The sequence below is a fragment of the Bombina bombina genome, chromosome 1, assembly GCF_027579735.1.
Source record: "Bombina bombina isolate aBomBom1 chromosome 1, aBomBom1.pri, whole genome shotgun sequence".
NCBI classification, from domain to species: Eukaryota; Metazoa; Chordata; class Amphibia; order Anura; family Bombinatoridae; genus Bombina; species Bombina bombina.
The window spans coordinates 1,150,677,571-1,150,703,615 of record NC_069499.1 but is presented as its reverse complement, the minus strand read 5'-3'; the positions used below and the strand labels follow the sequence as shown (position 1 = coordinate 1,150,703,615).

General features: G+C 37.2%; 1 protein-coding gene across 1 annotated transcript in view; it reads right to left on the bottom strand.

Moving 5' to 3' along the window:
• Positions 1–1,936: 1,936 nt before the first annotated feature.
• The window catches only part of LOC128641676 (membrane primary amine oxidase-like), an 81,508-nt gene continuing 57,399 nt past the window's right edge, over positions 1,937–26,045 (bottom strand). The window contains exons 2-4 of the mRNA XM_053694210.1: positions 3,564–3,849; positions 2,779–2,908; positions 1,937–2,425 (exon numbers count right to left, since the gene is read on the bottom strand). Coding sequence (XP_053550185.1) covers positions 2,138–2,425; positions 2,779–2,908; positions 3,564–3,849 — 704 coding nt within the window. The 3' untranslated portion in view covers positions 1,937–2,137. The remainder of the gene's footprint in view (positions 2,426–2,778; positions 2,909–3,563; positions 3,850–26,045) is intronic.

Here is a 26,045-nt window from a genome sequence, read left to right as displayed (position 1 = left end):
TAGATTTCGGAGGGTCATATGGGGCACACAAGACGATTACTTTCGCTTTCTTTTGGTCTGACATATATATGGTTTCTTCCTTTTCCCACATGAATGGTTTCTCCCTTACCAACATCAACACTTTATGAATACAAATAGATCTTTGAGATACCTTTGAACCCACAGATATATATATAGGTCCCATTCATCGTTTGAGCTAATATATAGGTCTTTAGAGTTCAGACTTATATATTAATGATTTTAATAACGATTTTAGGAGATTATTCAAATACATTGCTCTTACTTTTATTTTTATTTTTATTATTATATGTATTTTTATTCAAATACATACATTTCTTACCAATATATTACTTTATCATTTAATTTGATACATTGGATATGATTAGCTCAACATTGCTTATAACTGACAATTTTAGGCTTTTTATAACTGATAACTTGCTCCTATATAACAACATCATTATTGAAGATATGCCCAAAAACTATTACAAATATAAGTGACATGGGATTTATCATACCAATAATAAACAACTTAAACTGGAAGTGGGGAGTAAAATCGCCAAAACCGAAAGTGACCCTAGCGAAACCGGAAGTGACATCCCGGAAGTGACCCTGACAAAACCGGAAGTGACATACCGGAAGTGACCTTAACGAAACCGGAAGTGATACATGAAACCGGAAGTACCGGTACTCACTGACGTTTTTTGTCAATATAATTTGGATTTAAATCGACTAGAGATATGAAAAAATTGGAGGCAACTCTTAAACAAATTGGGGTATGTAAATATAAGGATTAATATAATAATAATATTAATTAAATTAAAAGATAAAGAGCTCAATTATGTCCCAGAATCCAATCCAATCAAACAGGAAGAGGTGTCACATCCATTTTTGGTGCCAAACCCACCACCAATCACGTCACTTGGTACCCCATATAAGCTCCCAGTAGTTACACATCAGTATAGTCTTGAGAAAGGCCTTAAGATAGGCCAAAACGCGTTGACACAGACATACTGGTGAGCTTATTTTCATATATTTTAAAGTGTAAAAAACTTTATTGCACCATTGTTTGTTTTTGTTTTTTCACAGGTTTGGATCGTTTTTATATTTTTATTTTTGTACCTACTTTTTGTTTTTATTGATTTCCTGCTGTTATCCACAACATATTTGATACAGAGGTTTTTTCCACATAAACTTTGAGTTTTTAATTTACTTGGACTTTATTTTTTGAATCACTACATGTAATATTTGGATCACAACTTCTTATTATTTTTTGGATCTCTACTTGTATTTTTGGATCGATTTTGTACTCATTTTTGGATTACACTGTACACTACTAATATTTTTTCACATATTGGATTTTATGTTTTGCTGTTTTACCTCAGTTGGATCACCTTTGGCCACTGTTTGAATTTCCACTTGAACTTTGAACTTTCTCTCATATTTGGATCTATTCTTCACTTTTACTTTTTGGATTCTTTTTTTTTTATAATTATTGGATGTTAATGAATTTGGACATTGTAACTTTGTACCCAGTGTAATTATGTTTTTCCATTAATTGCAAATTGCATTTTTTCAATCACTGTTTGGTACCTGGATACCATTTCTATTGTTTTAACTGTGTTAACATATATTTGCACCCACATTAACACAAAGCAAGGGATCTCCTACTTAGTTTATAGAGGATCTCACAGACTTCATATCTGATTGGTTTTATCATTGCTTTTATCATTATTCGAATTATTGTTATACCTTATTTTAGCTATTACATGGATCCATGCTAGGTTTTTTAACTTTATCTATGTTTAACACCTGTTTTTGTCTATATGCATTTTAATAAATTGTAGATCTTTTACTATTGAGATCAGTACTATATCGTTTTAGCTCATTGAATTATTAGTGACCATCTCCTCCTTACATTCATCATCCTTTTAGCCTATTAAGCTTGCTTTAGCGCTCACTCCATATCTGTTTTACTGTTATCCTTTTGTAGTCCGCTAGGGGAGTTATTCGGTAGTGAGCTTTAGGCCGTTTCTATAGCGCTTGGGTTACCACACACTTACTATCTGAAAGTTTACATTTGACTTTACTGTCCCTTTTGAAAGTCCACAATTCACAGTGCAGAGAAGAGTCACATCTATCAAATAAATATAAGATGGTTGTCAAATCCATTATAGGTAAATGGAGGTATATCGGGGGAACATGAGGCAGTGTTAGCCAGGCATGCCAATGGGTTAACACTACATGAGTTGTATTTAACGTGGGGCTGGAAATAAACAGCATCATGAGAGTGAATTGAAGGGTCTTTATTGAAGTAATTATAGGGTCTTAGGTAAAAGCCCACTCCATTTCCTGCAGTAACCGTGTTGGGAATATCTTCTGCATGGGGGATGTGCAGGAACCCAGCTGTGATCCAGGCTACCAGATCCTAGAAACACAAAGGGTAAGACAACATAATGAGCAGCCTCCTGACATTAGAGATGGTGCATTTTTTCTCAAAACACAAAATGAAGATCACATTCACTTTATTATCTTGTCCAATACATTTTAAATATTATCACATATAGGAGGGGGGTTGACATGGACTGGAAGATCCTTGGATGAGATGTAATGAACGGCTTGTGTGAAAATGGCACCTAAGAATGGGGTATAAGGGGGATTATGGCTGATATGGAGATGATTTAGCTAGCTCCGTATAGGACAAAAGAGGATGAACCTGCCCATGCTTGGTGTATGTAAGAACCGGAGAATTCAGGGTGCAGTAAATACCCACATACTAACCTGATCTTTGATACTTTCATTATCGATGAAGCTAGAAAATTTGACAGTTGGGGACCAGGGGTCATTTTGGTTGTAGATGCTGCTGCTTTGAGGCTCCTCATCTTTGCGCTTTGTGACTGCCAGCTTGTACCTGCAAATACACAAACTGAACATTGAGAAAACAGCATCAATCTATACACAGGTCTTTACACTGTTACGGCACCCAATGGAAAGTATACCTATCACAGTGATATGTTAAATCACCACCAGGTGTTTATTAAAGGGGCAGATCTCTGAGTTAAAAGCCAATGAAAACCAGAATTGTTAATTGCATTTGTATATGGGAAACTGAGAGCTTTACAACCCTAGCATATTTTACACTATTTTGTACCTTAAAGTGTTATGTTCCCATTGGTATTGCAATATATTAATGGGGGACTTATAATAAATTAGTTTAAATGTATGCATTGCCTAAACTTTCCCAAACATTATAATTTGACCTAAATTGAGAGATAATCTGCTGTACATTCAGAGAATAAGGCAGTAACACATTTGTTATCATAAGCTCAAATGAATTGTATGGTAATACCAAATGCCTTAGTTGAGTCAACATAGCTACAATTTGCTATTTTTATTACCCACTCATCCGTCATTACTGGTGTTGATGCCTTGTGAATAAACAACCATAATCAACACTCACATGCAAATTAAATAAGTAGCTCCTTTAAAAAAAAATGCCAAGCTAGAAGAATGCGTAAACAAGAAGTCATAGAAGCATGGAAGGAACCGTAGCAACAGTCACTCACTTGGCCCAGTTCATTGAGTTGTGAACTGAACTGGCCTCTGGCAGAAAGTCCCCAGCAAAGCTGACCATCTGGATTCTGTAGGACCTCTCATGGCCCCATTTGTTCTTCTTATTGCTAGCAAATTGCATGTATCGAGGCATACTGGAATGTAACTGAAAAGCTGCCTCATTTTCAGAGTCCAACGTTTTCCTGGTGAGCTTTGTCCTTTGTATTTGCATTTCTGGATTCCATGGAACAGTAAAGGGCTCAAACTCCATATCATGGGCAACCAGTGAGTTATTGGTTCCTGCAAATTAAAGACAAAACAAAAAACATTAATGACAATGAAATCAGGGTGAAACTGTTACAAATGTATAACCATTATATGATTACAAAAAGATAACTATACACATACTATCACATGATAAAATTATATACTTACAAAATATTATAATTGACCTAAAAATACACAAGAAAACCTGTGAGAACTACAGCAATATCTAAAAAATGTGACATAGATAGATAGAGATACTGTAAATGGTATTTCACACATTTTAATGCCTTAAAAGCTAGGGCCTCTATTTATCAAGCCGTCAACCGCAAATACGCTGGAATTCCGCAGCGTATTTGTGGCGAGGCTGATTCGCCATAGTTATCAAGCCCTACAGACCGGCAAAAGTAGAATCTAGTGACGTAACCTAAGATCCGCCGGACTCAGTCCGACACAGATCGATGGTTACGTCACTCCAGATGTTCCGTACTCAAGTTCGGCACAATCTGACTAGTTTTGGAAGTTATCAAAGAACAACCAGGTACGATCGCCACTATTCCGGCCCAGCGTACCTGGTGTTCAATCAGCCGCCCTGGAGGAGGCGGATCCCATAGGAATCAATGGGAGTCTGACAGCAGCGAGCGCTCATGTTCGCTGCTGCCCGATATCCCATTGATTCCTATGGGAAGTGTCTGCATCTAACACCCTAACATGTACCCCGAGTCTAAACACCCCTAATCTGCCCCCCCTACACCGCTGCCACCTACTTTATACTTATTAACCCCTAAACCATCTCCCCGACACCGCCGACACCTACATTATACGCATTAACCCCTAAACCGCCACTCCCGGACCCCGCTGTAACTATAATAAATTTATTAACCCCTAAACCGCCGCTCCCGGAACCCGCCGTCACCTACATTATACCTATTAACCCCTAATCTGCCACCCCCATACCGCTGCCACCTACATAAAGTTATTAACCCCTATCCTGCTGATCCCGGACCCTGCCGCAAATAAATTAATTGTTTAACCCCTAAACCGCCACTCCCAGAGCCCACAGCCACCTACATTACATTTATTAACCCCCTAATCTTCCCCCCCCTCCACCACCGCCACCTACATAAAGTTATTAACCCCTATCCTGCCGATCCCGGACCCCGCCGCAAATAAATTATTTGTTTAACCCCTAAACCGCCGCTCCCGAAGCCCACCACCACCTACATTACATTTATTAACCCCTAATCTGCCCCCCTCCACCTACAATATATTTATTAACCCCTAAACCTAAGTCTAAACCTAACCCTAACACCCCCCCTAACTTAAATATTATTTAAATTAATCAAAATAAATATTCCTATAATTAAATAAATTAATCCTATTTAAAACTAAATACTTACCTATAAAATAAACCCTAATATAGCTACAATATAACTAATAGTTACATTGTAGCTATTTTAGGGTTTATTTTTATTTTACAGACAACTTTGTATGTATTTTAACTAGGTACAATAGCTATTAAATAGTTATTAACTATTTAATAGCTAACTGGCTAAAATAAATACAAAATTACCTGTAAAATAAATCCTAACCTAAGTTATAATTACATCTAACACTACACTATCATTAAATAAATTAAATTAATTAACTACAATTACCTAACATTAAATAAAATTAACTAAAATTCACTAAAGTACAAAAAAACCCCTCTACATTACAGAAAATAAAAAAATTACAAGAAGTTTAAACTAATAACACCTAATCTAAGCCCCCTAATAAAATAAAAAGCCCCCCAAAATAATAAAATCCCCTACCCTAAACTAAATTACAAATAGCCCTTAAAAGGGCCTTTTGCGGGGCATTGCCCCAAAGTAATCATCTCTTTTACCTGTAAAAAAAAAAGAAATACAACCCCCCAACATTAAAACCCACCACCCACACACCCAACCCTACTCTAAAACCCACCCTAACCCCCCTTAAAAAACCTAACACTACCCCCTTGAAGATCACCCTACCTTGAGCCGTCTTCACCCAGCCGGGCACAAGTGGTCATCCGATCCGGCCAGAAGTCTTCATCGAATCTGGGCAGAAGAGGTCCTCCAAGCGGCAGAAGTCTTCATCCAAGCGGCATCTTCCATCTTCAATCAACCGGAGCGGAGCGGGTCCATCTTCAATCCAGCCGACGCGGAGCCATCCTCTTCAAACGACGTCCTAACACAGAATGAAGGTACCTTTAAGTGACGTCATCCAAGATGGCGTCCCTTGAATTCCAATTGGCTGATAGGATTCTTTCAGCCAATCAGAATTAAGGTAGGAAAAATCCTATTGGCTGATGCAATCAGTTGCATTCTATTGGCTGATCTGATTCGATGAAGACTTCTGGCCGGATTGGATGACCACTTGTGCCCGGCTGGGTGGTGGTTTTTAATGTTGGGGGGTTATATTTCTTTTTTTTTCAGGTAAAAGAGCTGATTACTTTGGGGCAATGCCCCGCAAAGGCCCTTTTAAGGGCTATTTGTAATTTAGTTTAGGGTAGGGAATTTTATTATTTTGGGGGGCTTTTTTTATTTTATTAGGGGGCTTAGATTAGGTGTTATTAGTTTAAATTTTTTGTAATTTTTTTTATTTTCTGTAATTTAGAGGTTTTTTTTGTACTTTAGTTAATTTTAGTTAATTTTATTTAATGTTAGGTAATTGTAGTTAATTAATTTAATTTATTTAATGATAGTGTAGTGTTAGGATGACCTATCCATCATTTCTGATGGCAGAAATGGCCTGCATCGATCGGAGGAAGCTGGAGCTGCTGTGAAGATTAAAAGGTAAGTTTTTTTTCACAACAGGAGTGAAATGTAAATTTTGATGAATTAAAGTGCCCCTGTTTTTAATCTAATATTTTAAAACCGGGCACTTTAGCATCAAAATTGACATTCAGTTTAAAGTAACATGAAACCCAAGATTTTACTTTCATGATTCAGATACAATTTAAAAAAAGTTTTCAGTTTACTTCTAACCTGACATTTTCTTAATTCTCTTGATATCATTTGCTGAAGGAGCATTAAGGAACTACTGGGAGATAACAGGAGATCAAAGCAAATTAGACAACACTAGGCAATAAGCCTGCTTAAACGGCAGTCTATATAAAAAAATAAAAACTACAACCCCCAAAGCTAAAATTACAAAAAATGAAAATGTAAAATTACAGAAAAAAATAAACGAAGCTATCCAAAATAAAAAATGTAAACCTAAACTAATACCCCTATAAAAATAAAAAATCCCCCCAAAATAAAAACACCCCCTGATCTAATACTAAACTACCAATAGGCCTTAAAAGCGCTTTTGTAGGGCATTGACCTAGGTTAAATAGCTCTTGTACCTAAACAAATTACCAATTACCCCTAACAGTAAACCCCATCCACCAAACCCCCCCAAAATAAGAAAAACTAACAGTAAAAAACCTAAAGGGGCATTTGTATGGGCATTGCCCTTAAAAGGGCATTCAGCTCTTTTACTGCTCTTAAAAGGGCAATCAGCTCTTTTCCAGCCCATTAAATCCCTACTCTTAAAAATAAAAAACAATCCTAACACCAAGCTTCAAATAGGTACTCACCGTTCCTGAAATCCAGCAGAGAAGGTCTTCTACCAGACGGATACATCATCTTCTATCTTCATCAGGAGCGAAGGCAGCACAGAGCGGAGGTGCGGAGCTGTGGATCCTCAGCGGCGGTGCAGAGCAGTCCTCCCCGATGCATGGATCCTCAGCGTCGGTTCTCGCGGCATGGAGGCTTCTCTTCATCCGATGTCCGTCGTACACTAAAGATTGAATGCAAGGTACCGAAATCAATTAAATTTTTAAATCAGCCAATATAATTAGAGCTACTGAAAACCTATTGGCTGTTCAAATCAGCCAATAAGATTTCAGTAGCTCTCATCCTATTGGAATGCAAGGTACCTCAATCTTCAGTGTGTGACGGACGATCGCATGAAGAGGAGCCTCCACGCCGATGAGGACCACCGCCGCCGAGGAACGCCGCTGAGGATCCACACATCGGGGAAGCCAGCTACGTGCTGATTTCGCTCCGGATGAAGATAGAAGATGATGGAGCCGCCTAGAATACCTTCTTTGCCGGACTTCAGGAACAGCGAGTACCTATTTGTGGCTTAGTGTTAGAATTTTTTTTTTTTAGGGTTTATTTTTATTTTTAAGATTAGGGATTTAATGGGCTGGAATAGAGCTGATTGCCTTTTTAAGGGCAGTAAAAGAGCTGAATACCCTTTTAAGGACAATGCACATACAAATGCCCGTTTAGGGGCAATGGGTAGTTTAGGTTTTTTTAGTGTTAGTTTTTATTTATTTTGTTGGGTTTGGTGGGTGGGGGGTTTTACTGTTAGGGGAGCTTTAGTCATTTTAAATGTAAAAGAGCTGTTTAACTTAGGGCAATGCCCTACAAAAGGCTCTTTTAAGGGCTATTGGTAGTTTAGTTCAGGGGTGTTTTTATTTTGGGGGGGAGGTTATTTTCATAGGGATTAGGTTTAATTTTTTTTATTTTTGATAATTTTGTTTATTTTTTCTGTAATTTTAGAGTTTTTTATTTTTTGTAATTTTAGATTTTTTTTTTTGTAATTTGATGTTAGGTTTTATTTAAAGCGACACTGAACCCAAATTTTTTCTTTCGTTATTCACATAAAGCATGACATTTTAAGCAACTTTTTAATTTACTCCTATTAACAAATTTTCTTCATTCTCTTGGTATCTTTATTTGAAATGCAAGAATGTAAGTTTAGATGCCGGCCCATTTCTGGTGAACAACCTGGGTTGTTCTTGCTGATTGGTGGAAAAATTTAACCACCCATAAAAAAGTGCTGTCCAGAGTACTGAACCCCAAAAAAAATCTTAGATGCCTTCTTTTTCAAATAAAGATAGCAAGAGAACAAAGAAAAATTGATAATAGGAGTAAATCAGAAAGTTGCTTAAAATTGCATGCTCTATCTGGATCACGAAAGAAAAAATTTGGGTTCAGCATCCCTTTAAGTGTAACTTAGTATCAGGGTTAATTTAGGGGGGTGTTAGGTTAGGGGGCTTAGTAATTAAATTAGTTATTTGCATTGTGGGTGTTTGTGTTTTAGGGGTTAATGGGTTAATTAGGTTTATTGCAAAGTGGGGGTTTGTTGGTTTAGGGGTTAATAGGTTAATTAGGTTTATTGCTATGTGAGGGGTTGGCAGTTAAGGGGTTAATATTTAAATTATGTTATTTGCAGATTAGGGGTTAATTATTTTATTATTTTGCAATGTGGGGGTTTGCGGTTTAGGTGTTTGTTAATACTTTGGGGACTATTTATCAAGCCGTCAACCGCAAATACGCTGGAATTCCGCAGCGTAATTGTGGCGAGCCTGATTCTCCTTAGTTATCAAAGGCTACAGACTGGCAAAAGTAGAACATACGATCCGCCCATCTCAGTCTGACAGAGATCAATGATTACTTCACTACAGATGTTCCGAATGCAAATTCGCGCTATCTGACTTCTTTTGCTAGTTAACAAATTTCTACATGTATGCTCGCCACTATTTCGGCCCAGCGTACCTGGTTTTCAATCTGCCGCCCTGGAGGCGGCGGATGCCATAGGAATCAATGGGAGTCTGAAAGCAGTGAAAGCTTATGTTCGCTGCTGCCCAATATCCCATTGATTCCTATGGGATAATAAAAGTAAAGTTTACACCTAACACCCTAACATAAGCCCCGAGTCTAAACACCCCTAATCTGCCGCCCCGCCACCTACATTATACTTATTAACCCCTAATCTGCCGCCCGCCACCGCCGCCACCTACATTATACTTATTAACCCCAAATCTGCCGCACCGCCACCGCCGCCACCTACATTATACTTATTAACCCCTAATCTGCCGCCCGACACCGCCGCCACCTACATTATACTTATTAACCCCAAATCTGCCGCACCGCCACCACCTACATTATACTTATTAACCCCTAATCTGCCGCCCCGACACCGCCGCCACCTAAATAAAAGTTATTAACCCCTAATCTGCCGTCCCCAACGTCACCTCCACTATATTAAATTTATTAACCCCTAAACCTAAGTCTAACCCTAACCCTAACACCCCTAACTTAAATATAATTTAAATAAATCTAAAGAAAATTACTATCATTAACTAAATTATTCCTATTTAAAACTAAATACTTACCTATAAAATAAACCCTAATCTAGCTACAATATAACTAATAGTTACATTGTAGCTATCTTAGGGTTTATTTTTATTTTACAGGCAAGTTTGTATTTATTTAACTAGGTAGAATAGTTACTAAATAGCTATTAACTATTTAATAAAGTAAAATAAACCTAGCTAAAATAAAGACAAAAGTACCTGTAAAATAAAACCTAACCTAAGTTACACTAACACCTAACACTACACTATAATTAAATACATTACATAAATTAAATACAATTAACTAAATTATATACAATTATCTAAAGTACAAACCCCCCCACTAAATTACAGAAAATTAAAAACAAATTATCAGATATTTAAACTAATTACACCTAATCTAATAGCCCTATCAAAATAAAAAAAGCCCACCCAAAATAAAAAAAAAACCCTAGCCTAAACTAAACTACCAATAGCCCTTAAAAGGGCCTTTTGCGGGGCATTGCCCCAAAGTAAGCAGCTCTTTTACCTGTAAAAAAAATACAAACAACCCCCCCAACAGTAAAACCCACCACCCACACAACCAACCCCCCAAATAAAATACTATCTAAAAAAAAACCTAAGCTCCCCATTGCCCTGAAAAGGGCATTTGGATGGGCATTGCCCTTAAAAGGGCCCTAACCTAAAGCCCTAACCTAAAAATAAAATTCACCCAATACACCCTTAAAAAATCCTAACACTAAACCCCTGAAGATCGACTTACCGAGAGACGTCTTCATCCAAGCTGGACGAAGTGGTCCTCCAGATGGGCAGAAGTCTTCATCCAAGCCGGGAAGAAGTGGTCCTCCAGACAGGCAGAAGTCTTCATCCAGACGGCATCTTTTTTTTTTTTAAATTTCATTATTACATTTTCTTCCGGTTTTTTTTCACAATAAGACATTGCAAGAAATGGACAAAGAAAAAAAGGAAATAAACATGAAAAACCTGCAGCAAAAATTCGTGAAGACGGCGCTTCCAAAAAAGTAAAAAGGAGAGTCGCAGCTCCCACACTTCACCTATATTTTAACCATGATGAAAAATAAAATATAAACAATTATAGCGCCACAGCTTACCAACTAATAATAATAATAATAAAGTTCTTCGGACACTAAGTCCTGGATCTGTACCTATTCCCTTCCAAACATATATAATTAAACAACAATACCAAACAAAACCTGACAAAACCAAAAAAGTTAAACAAAAATTTTTTCTCTCCCTCTCTCCAGAACTGTTTTACGTAGTGTAGTCCTTTTTCAGACCAATCTTTAAATACTTTTTGATATAGACCAGGAAGAAAATTTGGATTACTTGAGATCGGAAGAAGTTCAGAGAACGTGAAATCCATATCTAGAATTGCGCAAAACTTTTGCCAAGCTAAGACTATATTTTTAATAGTGATAAGGCAACTGATATTCTGAGGTAACTTCTGAGCCGGAGAGTGTAGTATGGCTTTTAACGCAAACGGAGCAATCAGGTAATTTTCTACCTCTTCGGACGAGACTATATTAGTTCCGGCAAGCCAATCTATCGCCGTTTTAACCATCGCAGCCAAGTTGTAAAGTTTAAGGTTAGGAAGAGCCAGTCCCGCCGATCCATGAAGTTCAATCCTATTGGCTGATTGGAACAGCCAATAGAATGCAAGCTCAATCCTATTTCTATCAGCCAATCGGAATCTAAGGGATGCCATCTTGGATGACGTCACTTAAAGGAACCTTCATTCATTGGGTAGTCGTCGCCAGAAGAGGATGCTCCCCGCTCTGCACTGGATGGATGAAGATAGAAGATGCCGTCTGGATGAAGACTTCTGCCCGTCTAGAGGACCACTTCGCCCGGCTTGGATGAAGACGTCTCCCATTAAGTCGATCTTCAGGGGGTTAGTGTTAGGATTTTTTTAAGGGTGTATTGGGTGGGTTTTATTTTTAGGTTAGGGCTTTGGGCCGCAAAAGAGCTAAATGCCCTTTTAAGGGCAATGCCCATCCAAATGCCCTTTTCAGGGCAATGGGGAGCTTAGGTTTTTTTAGTTAGGGTTTTATTTGGGGGGGTTGGTTGTGTGGGTGGTGGGTTTTACTGTTGGGGGGGTTGTTTGTATTTTTTTTCCAGGTAAAAGCGCTGATTACTTTGGGGCAATGCCCCGCAAAAGGCCCTTTTAAGGGCTATTGGTAGTTTAGTTTAGGCTAGGGTTTTTTTTATTTTGGGGGGGCTTTTTTATTTTGATAGGGCTATTAGATTAGGTGTAATTAGTTTAAATATCTGATCATTTGTTTTTTATTTTCTGTAATTTAGTGTTTGTTTGTTTTTGTACTTTAGCTAATTGTATATAATTTAGGTAATTGTATTTAATTTAGTTAATTTATTTAATTATAGTGTTAGGTGTTAGTGTAATTTAGGTTAGGTTTTATTTTACAGGAAAATTTGTATTTATTTTAGCTAGGTAGTTAGTAAATAGTTAATAACTATTTAGTAACTATTCTACCTAGTTAAAATAAATACAAACTTGCCTGTAAAATAAAAATTAACCCTAAGCTAGCTACAACGTAACTATTAGTTATATTGTAGCTAGCTTAGGGTTTATTTTACAGGTAAGTATTTAGTTTTAAATAGGAATAATTTGGTTAATGATAGTAATTTTCTTTAGATTTATTTAAATTATATTTAAGTTAGTGAATGTTACGGTCAGGGTTAGACTTAGGTTTAGGGGTTAATAAATTTAATATAGTGGCGGCGACGTTGGGGATGGCAGATTAAGGGTTAATAACATAATGTAGGTGGCGGTGGGCTCCGGGAGCGGCAGGATAGGGGTTAATCAGTTTATTAGAGTGGTGGTGGACTCCGTGCGGGCGGTTACGTGTTTTTTATTTATTTCTTGCGGGCGGTTACGTGTTTTTGTGATATTTCGTGCAGGCGATTTGTCTTTTTTTAAAACTTGGGGTTTGCCAACGCTGCATCCAGGTGGATTCTTTTGGCTGCACGTGCAGCCAACATTCTTTTGGCTGCCTCGCGCAGCCAACATTCCTTTGAGGATGCGTGTGCAACTGACGACACATGAACGCGTTAAAAACGCGCTTATAGTATAGATAAGTAAACTGGAAAGTTGTTTAAAACCAACAGCTCTGTCTGAATAATGAATATTTAGTTTTGACTTTACTGTCCCTTTAAGTTTGCTATGTATCCATTTGGATCTTAATACAGATATACATGTATACAGCAAAACTAAATTTGTTTTTAGCACTAATTCAGCTTTCTTTTAACTCATTGCTTTAAATGTATTTTAATTTTTTGATAAACATGCAATTCATTTTTTTTTTTAAATGCATTTTCCCCCTATATCACACAATCTATTTTCTAACGGCTAGATTTGGAGTTTGGCGGTAGATGGGTTGCTAACGCTACACGTGGTTTATGTCTAACGCACGGCATTGTTTGACTCTGGTATTTAGAGTCCAAACAAAACCTTCTAACGATACTCCTAACGCGTGTATTTCACACGCGGAATCCTGCCCGCGTTAGACAGTCTCCCATAGAGATCAATGGAAAAGCAAAAAAAACCCGCTTTTTTCACCTAACACTCGATCTCGCGAGAAATACGCACAGCTCGGTCATATGACGCATACCACATCATGCACAACAATAACACGCCGCAAATGTCACAACAACAATCACTAAACAAAGCACACAAGCATTACACATTCACAAGCGGGGGGATTTGTAATAAAATTTAATACAGGGAATACGCATATACTTTAAGATGCGGAAATACGCAAAATAACAACAATGAAAAAAAAATATATACATACACTAGCAAAATAATCGCATTTAATATCACTATATATTAGGACAAACATACATATACAACACTTCACTAATAACACACCATCGCAAATTCACATTTAAACATAATACTATTGGACAATGTTATAGAAAACGACCACTATGACATCATCGCATTCTACACATTCCACAAATACTAACTCCAAATGAGCATGCGCAAATTCACACAACTAATACACATTGCACTAATATTAATTGCTAATAAAGCACACCTGAACACAATTTACAACGGAAATTGGTACATCATTAAACATTTACACAGGGTATATAAGCACCACACAAGCATGGCTTCTTTGACTGTGTTGCTGGTGGGTCTTTGGAGATTGGAGGTTTAAGATTAGAGAGTTTGTGCATTATTGTGAGTGAGTTAGTGTGAGAGAGTCAGCTGTTAGTGTTATCGTGAGTGAGTTAGTGGGAGTGGGAGTTAGTGGTAGTGGGAGAGAGTCTATTAGTGGGAGCGTGAGTGAGTTAGTGGTAGTGGGAGTTGTTAGTGGTAGTGTGAGAGAGTCAGTTAGTGGGAGCGTGAGTTAGTGGTAGTGTGAGTTATTGAGAGTTAGTGGGAGTGTGAGTTAGTGAGAATTAGTAGTAGTGTGAGTTAGCGAGCAAGTGATTTTTCTGTACACTTAACACATTTACATGCAAACACATTCAATACATACATACACTTATCAATAACACTACATACACTCCATACCCCATTCCCTGTAGTCCCATTCCCTTTCATCCCATTTACTCTTATCCCATACCCCATCCCATACCCATCCCCTAGTTACATTTAGTTTACATATCCTCCTTTTAGTCTTCTTCTTCTTTTGGTTTATTTAAATACTCCTTACCCTCTTAGTTTTTTTAGATCCCTCTCACACTTTCAGCACTTATTTTGTCTTTTTAGTTCTTTATTTTGACCCCCTTTCATTTCATCACACTCACTTTTTGTTTGATTATTTGGGGTTTAGTTTAGGGAACAGATGGAGGGCAGGCAGGGGAGAGGTAGAGGGGGGAGGAGAGGGAGGGGGAGAGGAACAGGGCAGGAAGGGGGGCAGGAAGCAGGGGTGGAAGCGGTGGGTGGACCCAGCCACTTGGTTCAAGATGAACAAGTGGCTAGGCCCAGTGGCGGACAGAGTAGGGCTTCACAGTCCGGGAAGGCCAAGGCGACTAGGGAGGCGAGGTTTTCGATGGAGGAGAAGGAGGCCCTCGTAGAGGCCTATATGGCCAGGTATAGGAGGCTGCAGCACCAGAAGACTACCCCGACTGAGAAGAGGAAGCTCTGGCATGAGATAAGGAATGCAGTCAATGCAGTGGGTGGCCGGAACAGAGATATGGACTCTATAAAACATCGCTACCGGGACTGTAAGATGGATCTCAAGAAAAAGTTAAGCCTGGAGGCCCGACATGCCGCAGGAACCGGTGGCGGCCCTGCCCTGGAAATCGAGTACTGCAGATGGGAGGAAATGTTGCGTCCCAGCATCTCCAAGGTGGATGTAGTCGGTATCGGAGGAATTGATACCGGGAACCTGCCATTCTCATCTGACGGTAAGCTCATTTAAGAATAAATTCACATACAAATGTATTTCAAGGGACACTATACGCAAACCTTTACTTTCATGATTGAGGTAGAGAATACAATTTGACAAAACATTCAAATGTACTTATATTACCTAATTTGAATCATTCTTGAGATATATTTTAATGAAGAAATAGCCATGCACACGGTGAAACAATCACAGGAGGCAGCTATATTCAGCTAACAATCAGCATCTTCTAAGCATATTTAGATATGCTTTTCAGCAAAGAATATCCAGAGAATGAAGCTAATTAGATAAGAAAAGTACATTATAAAGTTGATTATAAATGTATGCTTCTAAATCATGAAAGATAAAACATTGGGTTTCATGTCCCTTTAAGGATCAGATTAATGCTATAACGTTGTTTACACGCATTCACAATTACTTTGCGGCTACATCAGTATCTAGGCTATAGGTTAGGTGTGCATTTAAACAGACTGAAAACAAACGCTAAAACATTCAGATTGACCATAGATATCACAAACACGGTTTAGAAAATGCGGAAATCGTATTGATTGTTAGATTTCAAAGTGGATTAATGATTCTGCATTTGTAATTGTATCGTAAGCTAAGTCATTTAAAGCTTGATTTGGAAATATGCTAATATATACATTTTTTTATTTTTCAAATATACAGAGTCTGGGGAGGAGGCAGCACAACAAATACAGCCTCCTCCTTCTCCCCGGGATGAGAGTGGTGGGGAGGAATTTCCACTTCGGAGGGAAGAGGCCCCCCGTGACGAAGAGGGCACGGAAGCAGATGAAGAGGCCCCGGAAGCAGAGGAGGAGGCCGCGGAACCAGAGGCCCCTCAAGGACCCGCACCCCACCGTGCACGGGCACCCCGCCATGCACGGGTACCCCGCCAAGCACAACAACAGGAAATAGCAGAGGTTCGGGTTCTACTAGACTACATAGACCAGATGCGTAACTCCCGGATACAAAATATAGAAGGCCGAACTCGAATTCTTGAAGGACAAAACAAAATAATTGAAGGCCAAAACCAAATAATAAACATACTTACTAGAATAGAAGAAGGGCAAATCAGAACCTTTAATCTACACCAAGAGATGTTTAATTTTTTCCGGGAGGCGCATGCTGGTCTGCCTCCTGGTCCGCCTCCTGCTGCTGGGCCTCCTGCTGCTGGGCCATCCTCTCCTGCCGGGCCATCTTCTCCTGCCGGCCATCTTCTCCTGCCGGGCCATCTTATCCTGCCGGGCCATCTCCTCCTGCCGGGCCATCTCCTCCTCCTCAGCCATCTCCTCCTCCTCACCTTGGTCGTCCCAGTACTCTTCCTTCCACTCTTCCCACAACATCTCCAAGGAGAACTCTTCGGAGTCGGCAGTTGCCCCTCCCAGAGCCTCAGCCCCGTGGGAAGACGGGAAGGAAGAGGAAGTAAGTATTTGTTTTCATGTTTAATGTTTTTTTTATTTAATGTGTAATGGATAGGTATGTGATGATGTGGTTTTCATACACTTGTGGACCACACTCTGTATATAATCTACTTCTATGGGACCGGGTCCATGGAGGCAGATTGTTTGCAGAGTGTGGGTTATAAGTGTGTGAAAACCACATCATCACATACCTATCCTTGTTCATGATATTGATTGGTTTCTGTGATGTGATGTCCAAACTGTTTCCCGAATCGCAAACAAAATTACCATTACAATTATCCATGATGGCATATTACTGTTTGAATGCCAATAACACAGCTTAAAGGGACAGTCAGAAAATTATTGATTACAAAGAAAACACTGTATTACGCATTATCAAGTTGGAAACAACAAAACATGGAGAAATACGTGTGACTTATGTGCTTACCCTTGTATCTATGACTATGAAAAATGACCACTTATTTGTTGTTCTGACATAACGACATTTTAGACATCAATGATCAATACATGGTAAATAATATGCTGTATGAGCACAAGGTTTCAGATATACAAATGCTATCCAAATGCCCTCTAGTGGTCAAATTGCATAATGATTACATGCACTCTTCAATCTCTAACAAATGAGCACACGAACCTCATAGGTTTAGCTAGCAAATTAAAATAAACACAGACAAATGATTAATTGGTGAGAAACCTTTGATATCATTGATATTACAAAATTGACTTTTATAATAATGCAAAACATGATTTGTTTTCTAAACTGTCCCTTTAACAAAATTACATATGCTAACCTATATTTTCATATTGTTGGTATATCTACATGTACTTGTTCAAACAATAAATATGGAAATCAGATTTATATTGACGTGTTAAATAAAGTCTATTTTCTTAAAGAGACATTATTGTGTTAATTTATTTTTAGAAAGACATTTGTTTTAACAATGAATATGGTTTAAAGTCCTTTTAGGAGTGGGGGGTGAAAATATGCTAACAATAATATATTTGGAGATTAACCAATGTGGAACTCATACATGATACAAAAATAAACATTTGCATTAATGGAACAGTATACTATATTTTTAACATAACTGTATGTAATAGACACTACTAGAAACAACAAGATTAACATATACTGATATCAATATTACAAAGCTTTAAACACTTTCAAAGAAAATCAGGTTAGCTCTATTGAAAATATAGCTGAACCCCCATTACAACCGTAAAACAAGACAATACCCCATCATTAACATATGAAAAGGCCCTTTACACAAACAGGAGAAAGCTGGAGATGGTACTCACATGAAACTCAGAGGCTTGGCGAGGAGTCTGAAAATTACTTACATTTTCTTTGAACAGAAGCAAAATGAAACGTGTATTTGTTAAACAATGGACTATCTAACTAGAGACAAAATAAAAAGTTTTGATTTATAATGTGAGTGTCTAATGAACCTTTAATAAAATATACGACGAAATTACATTTAGAAGAAGTCGGCATCATATATTTAGCATATGATAAAGATAAATGCATATTGATTACTTTATTCTAACACAATAGCGCATATTTATGAATTCGATATCTTTAACATTAAACACAACAGTCATTTTTCATAAAAAGGAACATATTGTTGACCAACATATTAAACAACATGGACTATAGAGATTTGCACTTGCCTCGAAATATCTTATGCATGAAAACATTTTGCTTTCGTTCGTTTATTCAACCAGACATCCAGCAAAAGAGAATGTGGTGGTCTTTATCAGCTATGGGTCAACAATGTAACATGATGCAAACAATCCATATTCGCAATGTTTTTAAACTTGGCTTCATTCACAAACGTGTTTAACGTGCACAAACAAATATTGCGGGACTACGTAATACAATCAGACGTTTTTTTTAACTTTGCATGTGACGTCTTAATTAACATGGCGCTTCCTTGATCACGTAAGAACGCAATCCAATAAAAGGCACATTCATGATCACGTAAGAACGCAAACAAAAAAAAAGGCGCATCCTTGATCGTGTAAAAACGCCATCCAATAAAAGGTGCATCCTTGATCGCGTAAAAACGTCAGTCAATACAAGGAATCATTGGACAGCCTGGCAGGTGACGTCTTAAGCAACATGGCGCATCCGCGATCGCAGAAAAACCGCAGCCAATACAAGGACTCAGTTGACAGCTTGGCATATCACTAAGAAACGTATTTATATTTTTGAAACTAGTATGTGTCTAGATTGCTATCTAGGAATGTCACGAAATCATGAATCATCTTTTCGGACTTGACTGTCCCTTTAACTATAGTTATGGTGTATATCTTTAACATTTAAAAGATACACATGAGAAATACATATGCCATTGATGTTTTAAGATATGTTTAGATTGTTTTGGAATAACAATAATGACACATGTATTGATCAAACGGGTTATTTATTCAAGTTGAAATATGGTCAGACTACCTATAGACATATATGGGAGTAGAAGTATTTTTTAACAATATTTTTAAAAACATATTCCTCATCTAAAATATGCGCATTACACACAGAGATTGATTTGGTTACACTTTTACAATAAGATAGAATAGAAAATGAAATACATGTGCTGTCAACATTACAATAAGATTGTTTATTATTAAGATTATATGTCCTTGTTCATGTAAAAAGGACAAAAACGCTTTAGAAATGGAAATACATTCATTAACAATTGTGCTCACCATCACTTAAAGGGACATGATTTTTATTTATAAAAAGAGGATACACAGAGACAATACTATTTCAAGAAAATGAACACTTTACAGGGATTATATCATTGTATCAATCCTCAGATCATTTGTTAAAGGTGCATCAATTCATGCAGAGTTTAGAAATACACACATGGATGTGAAATTTGAAATATACATATATAACAATCTTTATATACATATATAAAACAATTACTATGCTAATCATAATCATGCAATGATAAAGCTTTTAGAAAAAAATATAAACACAAAAATAAAAATTACATTGGAGATGTTAATCTTAAAGTCATTTACAATTGTATTACATATATGATTCAGGAAACAACATTATTTTGGGTATGTCCCTTTAAGGATCAGCCAGATAAAATAGAGATTTCAATCAATGACATGAATAAGGAGGACAAAGAATCGTGCAATGACATGTCTTTTATTAGTATGTCAGAAAACAACAACGTTTATAAATAATATGGTAAAGATCATGAAAATTGGAGCCATATGACAAGGTAACAGAGTGCATCACAGTCCATGAAGAGAGTTGCCAAGGGCCAGCATAGCCCCATTGTAGATATATGACAAGGTAACAGAGTGCATCACAGTCCATGAAGAGAGTTGCCAAGGGCCAGCATAGCCCCATTGTAGATATATGACAAGGTAACAGAGTGCATCACAGTCCATGAAGAGAGTTGCCAAGGGCCAGCATAGCCCCATTGTAGATATATGACAAGGTAACAGAGTGCATCACAGTCCATGAAGAGAGTTGCCAAGGGCCACCATAGCCCCATTGGAGCCATATGACAAGGTAACAGAGTGCATCACAGTCCATGAAGAGAGTTGCCAAGGGCCAGCATAGCCCCATTGTAGATATATGACAAGGTAACAGAGTGCATCACAGTCCATGAAGAGAGTTGCCAAGGGCCAGCATAGCCCCATTGTAGATATATGACAAGGTAACAGAGTGCATCACAGTCCATGAAGAGAGTTGCCAAGGGCCAGCATAGCCCCATTGTAGATATATGACAAGGTAACAGAGTGCATCACAGTCCATGAAGAGAGTTGCCAAGGGCCAGCATAGCCCCATTGTAGATATATGACAAGGTAACAGAGTGCATCACAGTCCATGAAGAGAGTTGCCAAGGGCCAGCATAGCCCCATTGTAGATATATGACAAGGTAACAGAGTGCATCACAGTCCATGAAGAGAGTTGCCAAGGGCCAGCATAGCCCCATTGTAGATATATGACGAGGTAACAGAGTGCATCACAGTCCATGAAGAGAGTTGCCAAGGGCCACCATAGCCCCATTGGAGCCATATGACAAGGTAAAAGAGTGCAACAGGCACAACAATAAACTGAAAAAAAGGCCAAATGGCAACAATAACAAAAACATCAACATGTGGACGGAGGATTCTTATCGGCGCCCTTGGAGCATCTCCAGATCTTCCACTTACTGGTCATCCTCTTCATCGTCCTGTGCATGTCCAGCTCCAGATTCAGGCCTTGAATTTAATAGCATGATTTGATGCAGAGTCAAATCCTGAACCCGGAGCTGGGCCTGCATGGTGTCGTTCATCCCTCTCAGGACAGCTGCGTTCCTCAACACGGCCTGCTCTACTCGTGCTATACCTTCTAGCATGAGCCATGCTGAGTCACAGCCTAAAATATAGAATAAATCAAATATTAAGGAGAATTACACAATAGAAGAAAAAATAAGCAAAGATACATTGTCATCATAAAGACAAATCATTCTTTACATCAATTTGTTGAAATTGATTCTTTACACATTAAATAGGTTATTCAGACAGACTGAAATCATTAAAGGGACAGTTTCCTCAAACATGTTGTCCCCTTTAATTGGTTTTCGATGATCCACTTATACAGCTTGAGTGTATAAAATCTTGTTAAAGGATTTACATTGTACTTACATTAGCAATTTAAATATTTTAATTATACTGTGGTAGGCACACCTATCCTTAAACATTTTGGCGTTGAGGACAAGCTGTGTAAACATAGCAACCTGAAGAAATTACATTCCCACTGGGTTAGACAAGAGATAATGTATCAACATTTGTACATAAATTGTTGGATCTAAGTAGTGGTGATTGGTATATGTAGTGATATCAAATTAAAGGGACACTGAACCTAAATATTTAATTGACTGATTCAGATAGAGCATGACATTACAAATAATAAAAATTACACATATTCTTTAAATGTTTGAATTCTCTAGCTATATTTTGAATGCAAGAATGTAGGTTTATAGGGCAGGCCATATTTGTTTATCAACTTTGGTTGTCCCTGCTGGTTGATGGATACATTCATCCAACAATAAAGAAATGATGTCCACAATTATTTTCTATTTAAAATTAATTCTAGGCATTTCTTTGTTTCAATAAAGATAGCAAGAGAATGACGAATAATTCATGAGTAGTAAATTATAAATTTGATTAACATTGCATGCTCTATTTGAATCACAATATAAACAATTTGCCTTCAGTGTACCTTTAAGTATCTTATAATGTGGACTTTGAATGATACTTACAGCTGTGCCTGGGAAGGACAATCTGACACCCAGGACAATGAAGGTTGAGACAGGGGGGAGGGATGGGATTGGATTGGGGAGGGATGGGATTGGGTTGGGGAGGGATGAGCTGCTGCTCCGGGGTAGGCCGTACAGCTGGGGAGTGGTGAGTTGGGGTCTGGGCAGCTGGGGTAGCTGTACGGCCCATAATACGGGGAGAGCGGCGAAGGGGGACGAAGGGCCGTTTTTTGGGAGGGACAGGAAAGGACAAATGGGAAGGGCCGGCAGGGGTCTGGGCCTGGGCAGGGGTCTGGGCCTGGGCAGGGGTCTGGGCCTGGGCAGGGGTCTGGTCCTGGGCAGGGGTCTGTGACTGGCCAGGGGACTGGGTAGGGGCGGAAAACAGATGACCAGAGGTGGAGGATCCATCTGAAATAAATAATACAAATATATTAACATCTCATACATCATGAAATCAAATCAACGCATTTAAAATTGATTATGTTTTCAATATACTTAGAAGTGTGTTTGAATTTCTAAACAATTATGAACTGAGGATATGGTATGCATATAGGCACTCAGATGAATATCAATGACTGTCTGTACAATTATAACATTATTATTGTGGTTTGGCCTGGAATATGCATGTGACATAATGATGGCATGAATTATAAATAAAATTTTAAAAAAAACATCCAAGCATATTTTCATGCTGCCTGATATAGAAAGGGGGCAGTAGTGTATTTGAACAGACAAATAATATTCCTTTTTAAAGTGCAAAAGCTGTAGACTTTGAATGTCTTCAATAAAATGATTTCCAATAAAGCAACATGTAAACATGATAGATATATTTCACATACCATCAGATTTCAAGGCAGCCTCTTCCTCCTCCGTCACACATGTTAAATCAATCTCTGTAAAACATAACATGTTGTGTACACGTTAAGATCAGATATTATAACATATGTTACTGTTGCTCAAAGACACACATCAATGTTGCATTAAAGATATACACACCCAAAGTTATGATTTACATCATTTTGATGGAGCATACAAATGACATTAGATTTGTTATTCTCAATGATTCAGATTTTCAATGTATTGTTTGTATTAATTTTAAATTCACAAAAGCATAGTACACATGTGTGTATCACTTGATGACTGTTGTCAAAAATGAACATGGAAACAAACATATGCTATACATCTTCTGAATAACAAAGGTGTAGACTAAGAAAGTTAATTATTAATCTTTCAATATTCCAAGAAAATTAATATATAATCAGAGAAGTAAATTATATGTTTGTTTCAAATGTTATGCTTCATGAGAATCATGCTCATAATATTGATTACCAATACACCTTCAATGACATATAAATGAGTCAATGGACTTACCAGAAGACCGCAAATGCGGCTCTGTGTCAGTGCTGGATTCCTCGGGGCTCCCCACACCAACTCTCTCTATGAATGATATAGATATATATTAGTGAACACATTTGGGATAGCACTAAATCACATCTGTAGCGATTTTTAAGAATAAACAACTTGAAAATGTGAAGAATAGAGCAGTCATTATCCACAAAAATGCTTGATTGAATCAAGGGGATTCTGTTAAAAATGATGTATTGAACATATGTTTAATTTCTGACTATATTAGACATCAAACTCATCTCATACGATGCTATTGCATATCTAAATATACCCATTGATCAATGTTCTTAAAAGAATACACACAAACCACATTTGGAATAACAGCTGTTGACAAATATAAACAAAGACATGTGGCACATCGAGCCATTTGTGCAATGTACAGTAATCTTGTTTAGGACACAACACATATTTATCACAATACAAAACCAAATTGATTAGTACAAATATGTAATCATGGTGCTGTTAGAGTATGCTGATATCTATAAAGTAACTCCAACAGTGAATATGTGAATTATATATCAATATTGTCTAATCCAAAGAATGTAAAGATGAATGAATCTATTGTTTATTAAAGGGACACTGACATGATTTATTTCAATCATTGATTTCACTGTTCAAACTGTTCCAAATGATTTTACATTGACTCCTATTATAATTGGAATGTTGCTACATTTTAATCTTAAATGCAGATAAGCAATATTGGATTCAATAAATATTGTTTGTTGAAGGTATCCACCAATCATCAATCAAAACCCAGGTTGGTCAACCAAAATTGAGCTGCAGATAAACGTACATTCTTGATTTTAAAATACATTTAGCAATATAATATTTCACATATGATTATAGTATTATATTTAAATGTTGATTAATATTGCATGCTCTATCTGAATGACAACATTAATAATTTTAGCTCAGTGTCCCTTTAATATAAAAATATATTGATTTGACAATGTTGGTGTTAATGAATTCTCTACTCCATATGTTGATGTAATGAATGGGATTGAGCATGCAATTCCAATCTAATATGTTATTTAAGGATATCCTAAGAATTATTTAATTTTCATCTATTAAAGGGACATGAAGCTCTAAATGTGTAATTGTTTACTTTTTGAAACTATGTACTACTGTTATCTGAACACATGATTTTAACTTTTGTAAAAAAGCCAAGTTATGCATAAAAAAAACAGCCGGATAATACCAGTAATGCATTGTTTAACCTAAACCAAAAATGTAAAATTTAGTTGGCATGTCCCTTAAATGACGTGATCAATTTCAAAAATGGAATCTATATTTTTAAAATCTAAACATATGCAAAAGTGTGTGTATTTTTTAAAAATGTATACAAATAAGATTAAGCAATACACAAGGGAAGAATATAAATTGGACATTCAAAGAATCTTACATTAAAATTAAGACATCCAGAATAGATGGGATATCTTAAATTCCAAACAAAATCAGAGTAGTCTTACAATGTAATCCTATTTTTTGGTTTTATTTATTCTTATTTGCAAAAAGTTTTAAAATCCATTTTGCAGATACATATAAATATTGAACAATGTGGATTTAGTATGTAATGTTCTGTCCATGTTTCTAAGACAAATGTCAATTAAAATGAGACATACCATACTGTGACAAGACCTGCCTTGAGGATCCAGCACCAACATCCAGATCTGTAATATATTAAAGGACCAGTCAACACAGCACAAAACACAAAACCAAAATAAATATACAGCCACATAGAGAATTAAGTTTATAATGTATATGAGCATTCAAAATAAAAACTTAGATAGTAAAATTATTATAAAACTTACTTTTCTCCTGTCTGTTTTACCAATTGTTCTGAGGCTTGACCAGAACCTAGAGGAGGATGGGTTCACTGTGAGTGACAAATTTTATCTTCCAATCCAAGATTAGCCTATTTGCATTTTTTTCCCCCATTGTGTGCATGTGAGTGTGCACGTGAGCCCCCGGAGTGTGCACGTCACCCCCCCTTGCATGTGCACGTGACTCCCTCCTCAGACGTGCACTATTGTCTTTATAAATTACAAGCAGGCACAGAATGAAAGCAAGCAGCGCTGCTAAACAGCATTTAGAGCAGGATCTGTTCCCTTTCATGTCAGTTGGATTGGTGCCACATTATAGTGCTTCTCTGTCTTATATATTTTAGTGCACCCACATAATTGCAGCATAACTGTTTATTTTGCTCCCCTTGCATGAGCATTTTCACTATAAAAAAATAATTTCAATTTTTTTTTTAAATTTATAATGTTCCCATTTTATAGTAAGTCTGTGTAATTTTGCACTTCAAATTACTTATTTTATAATTATCCCTAGTTTTAAATATAGGCTACCCATGTTACATATCTATTTATAAATGTATATTTTATATAGTCTTCCATTGATACTCGGCAGGCAATATGGGTATTTAAATAATGGAATTTATATTTTTTATACCTTAGGAAGCACCCTACTTGCTTTTATAATTAGCAATTTATTTTTAATTTATAGGCTAACCCTGCTACTTCTCTTTTTCATAAAGTCTTTCACTGATACTCTGCAGGCAATTTGGATC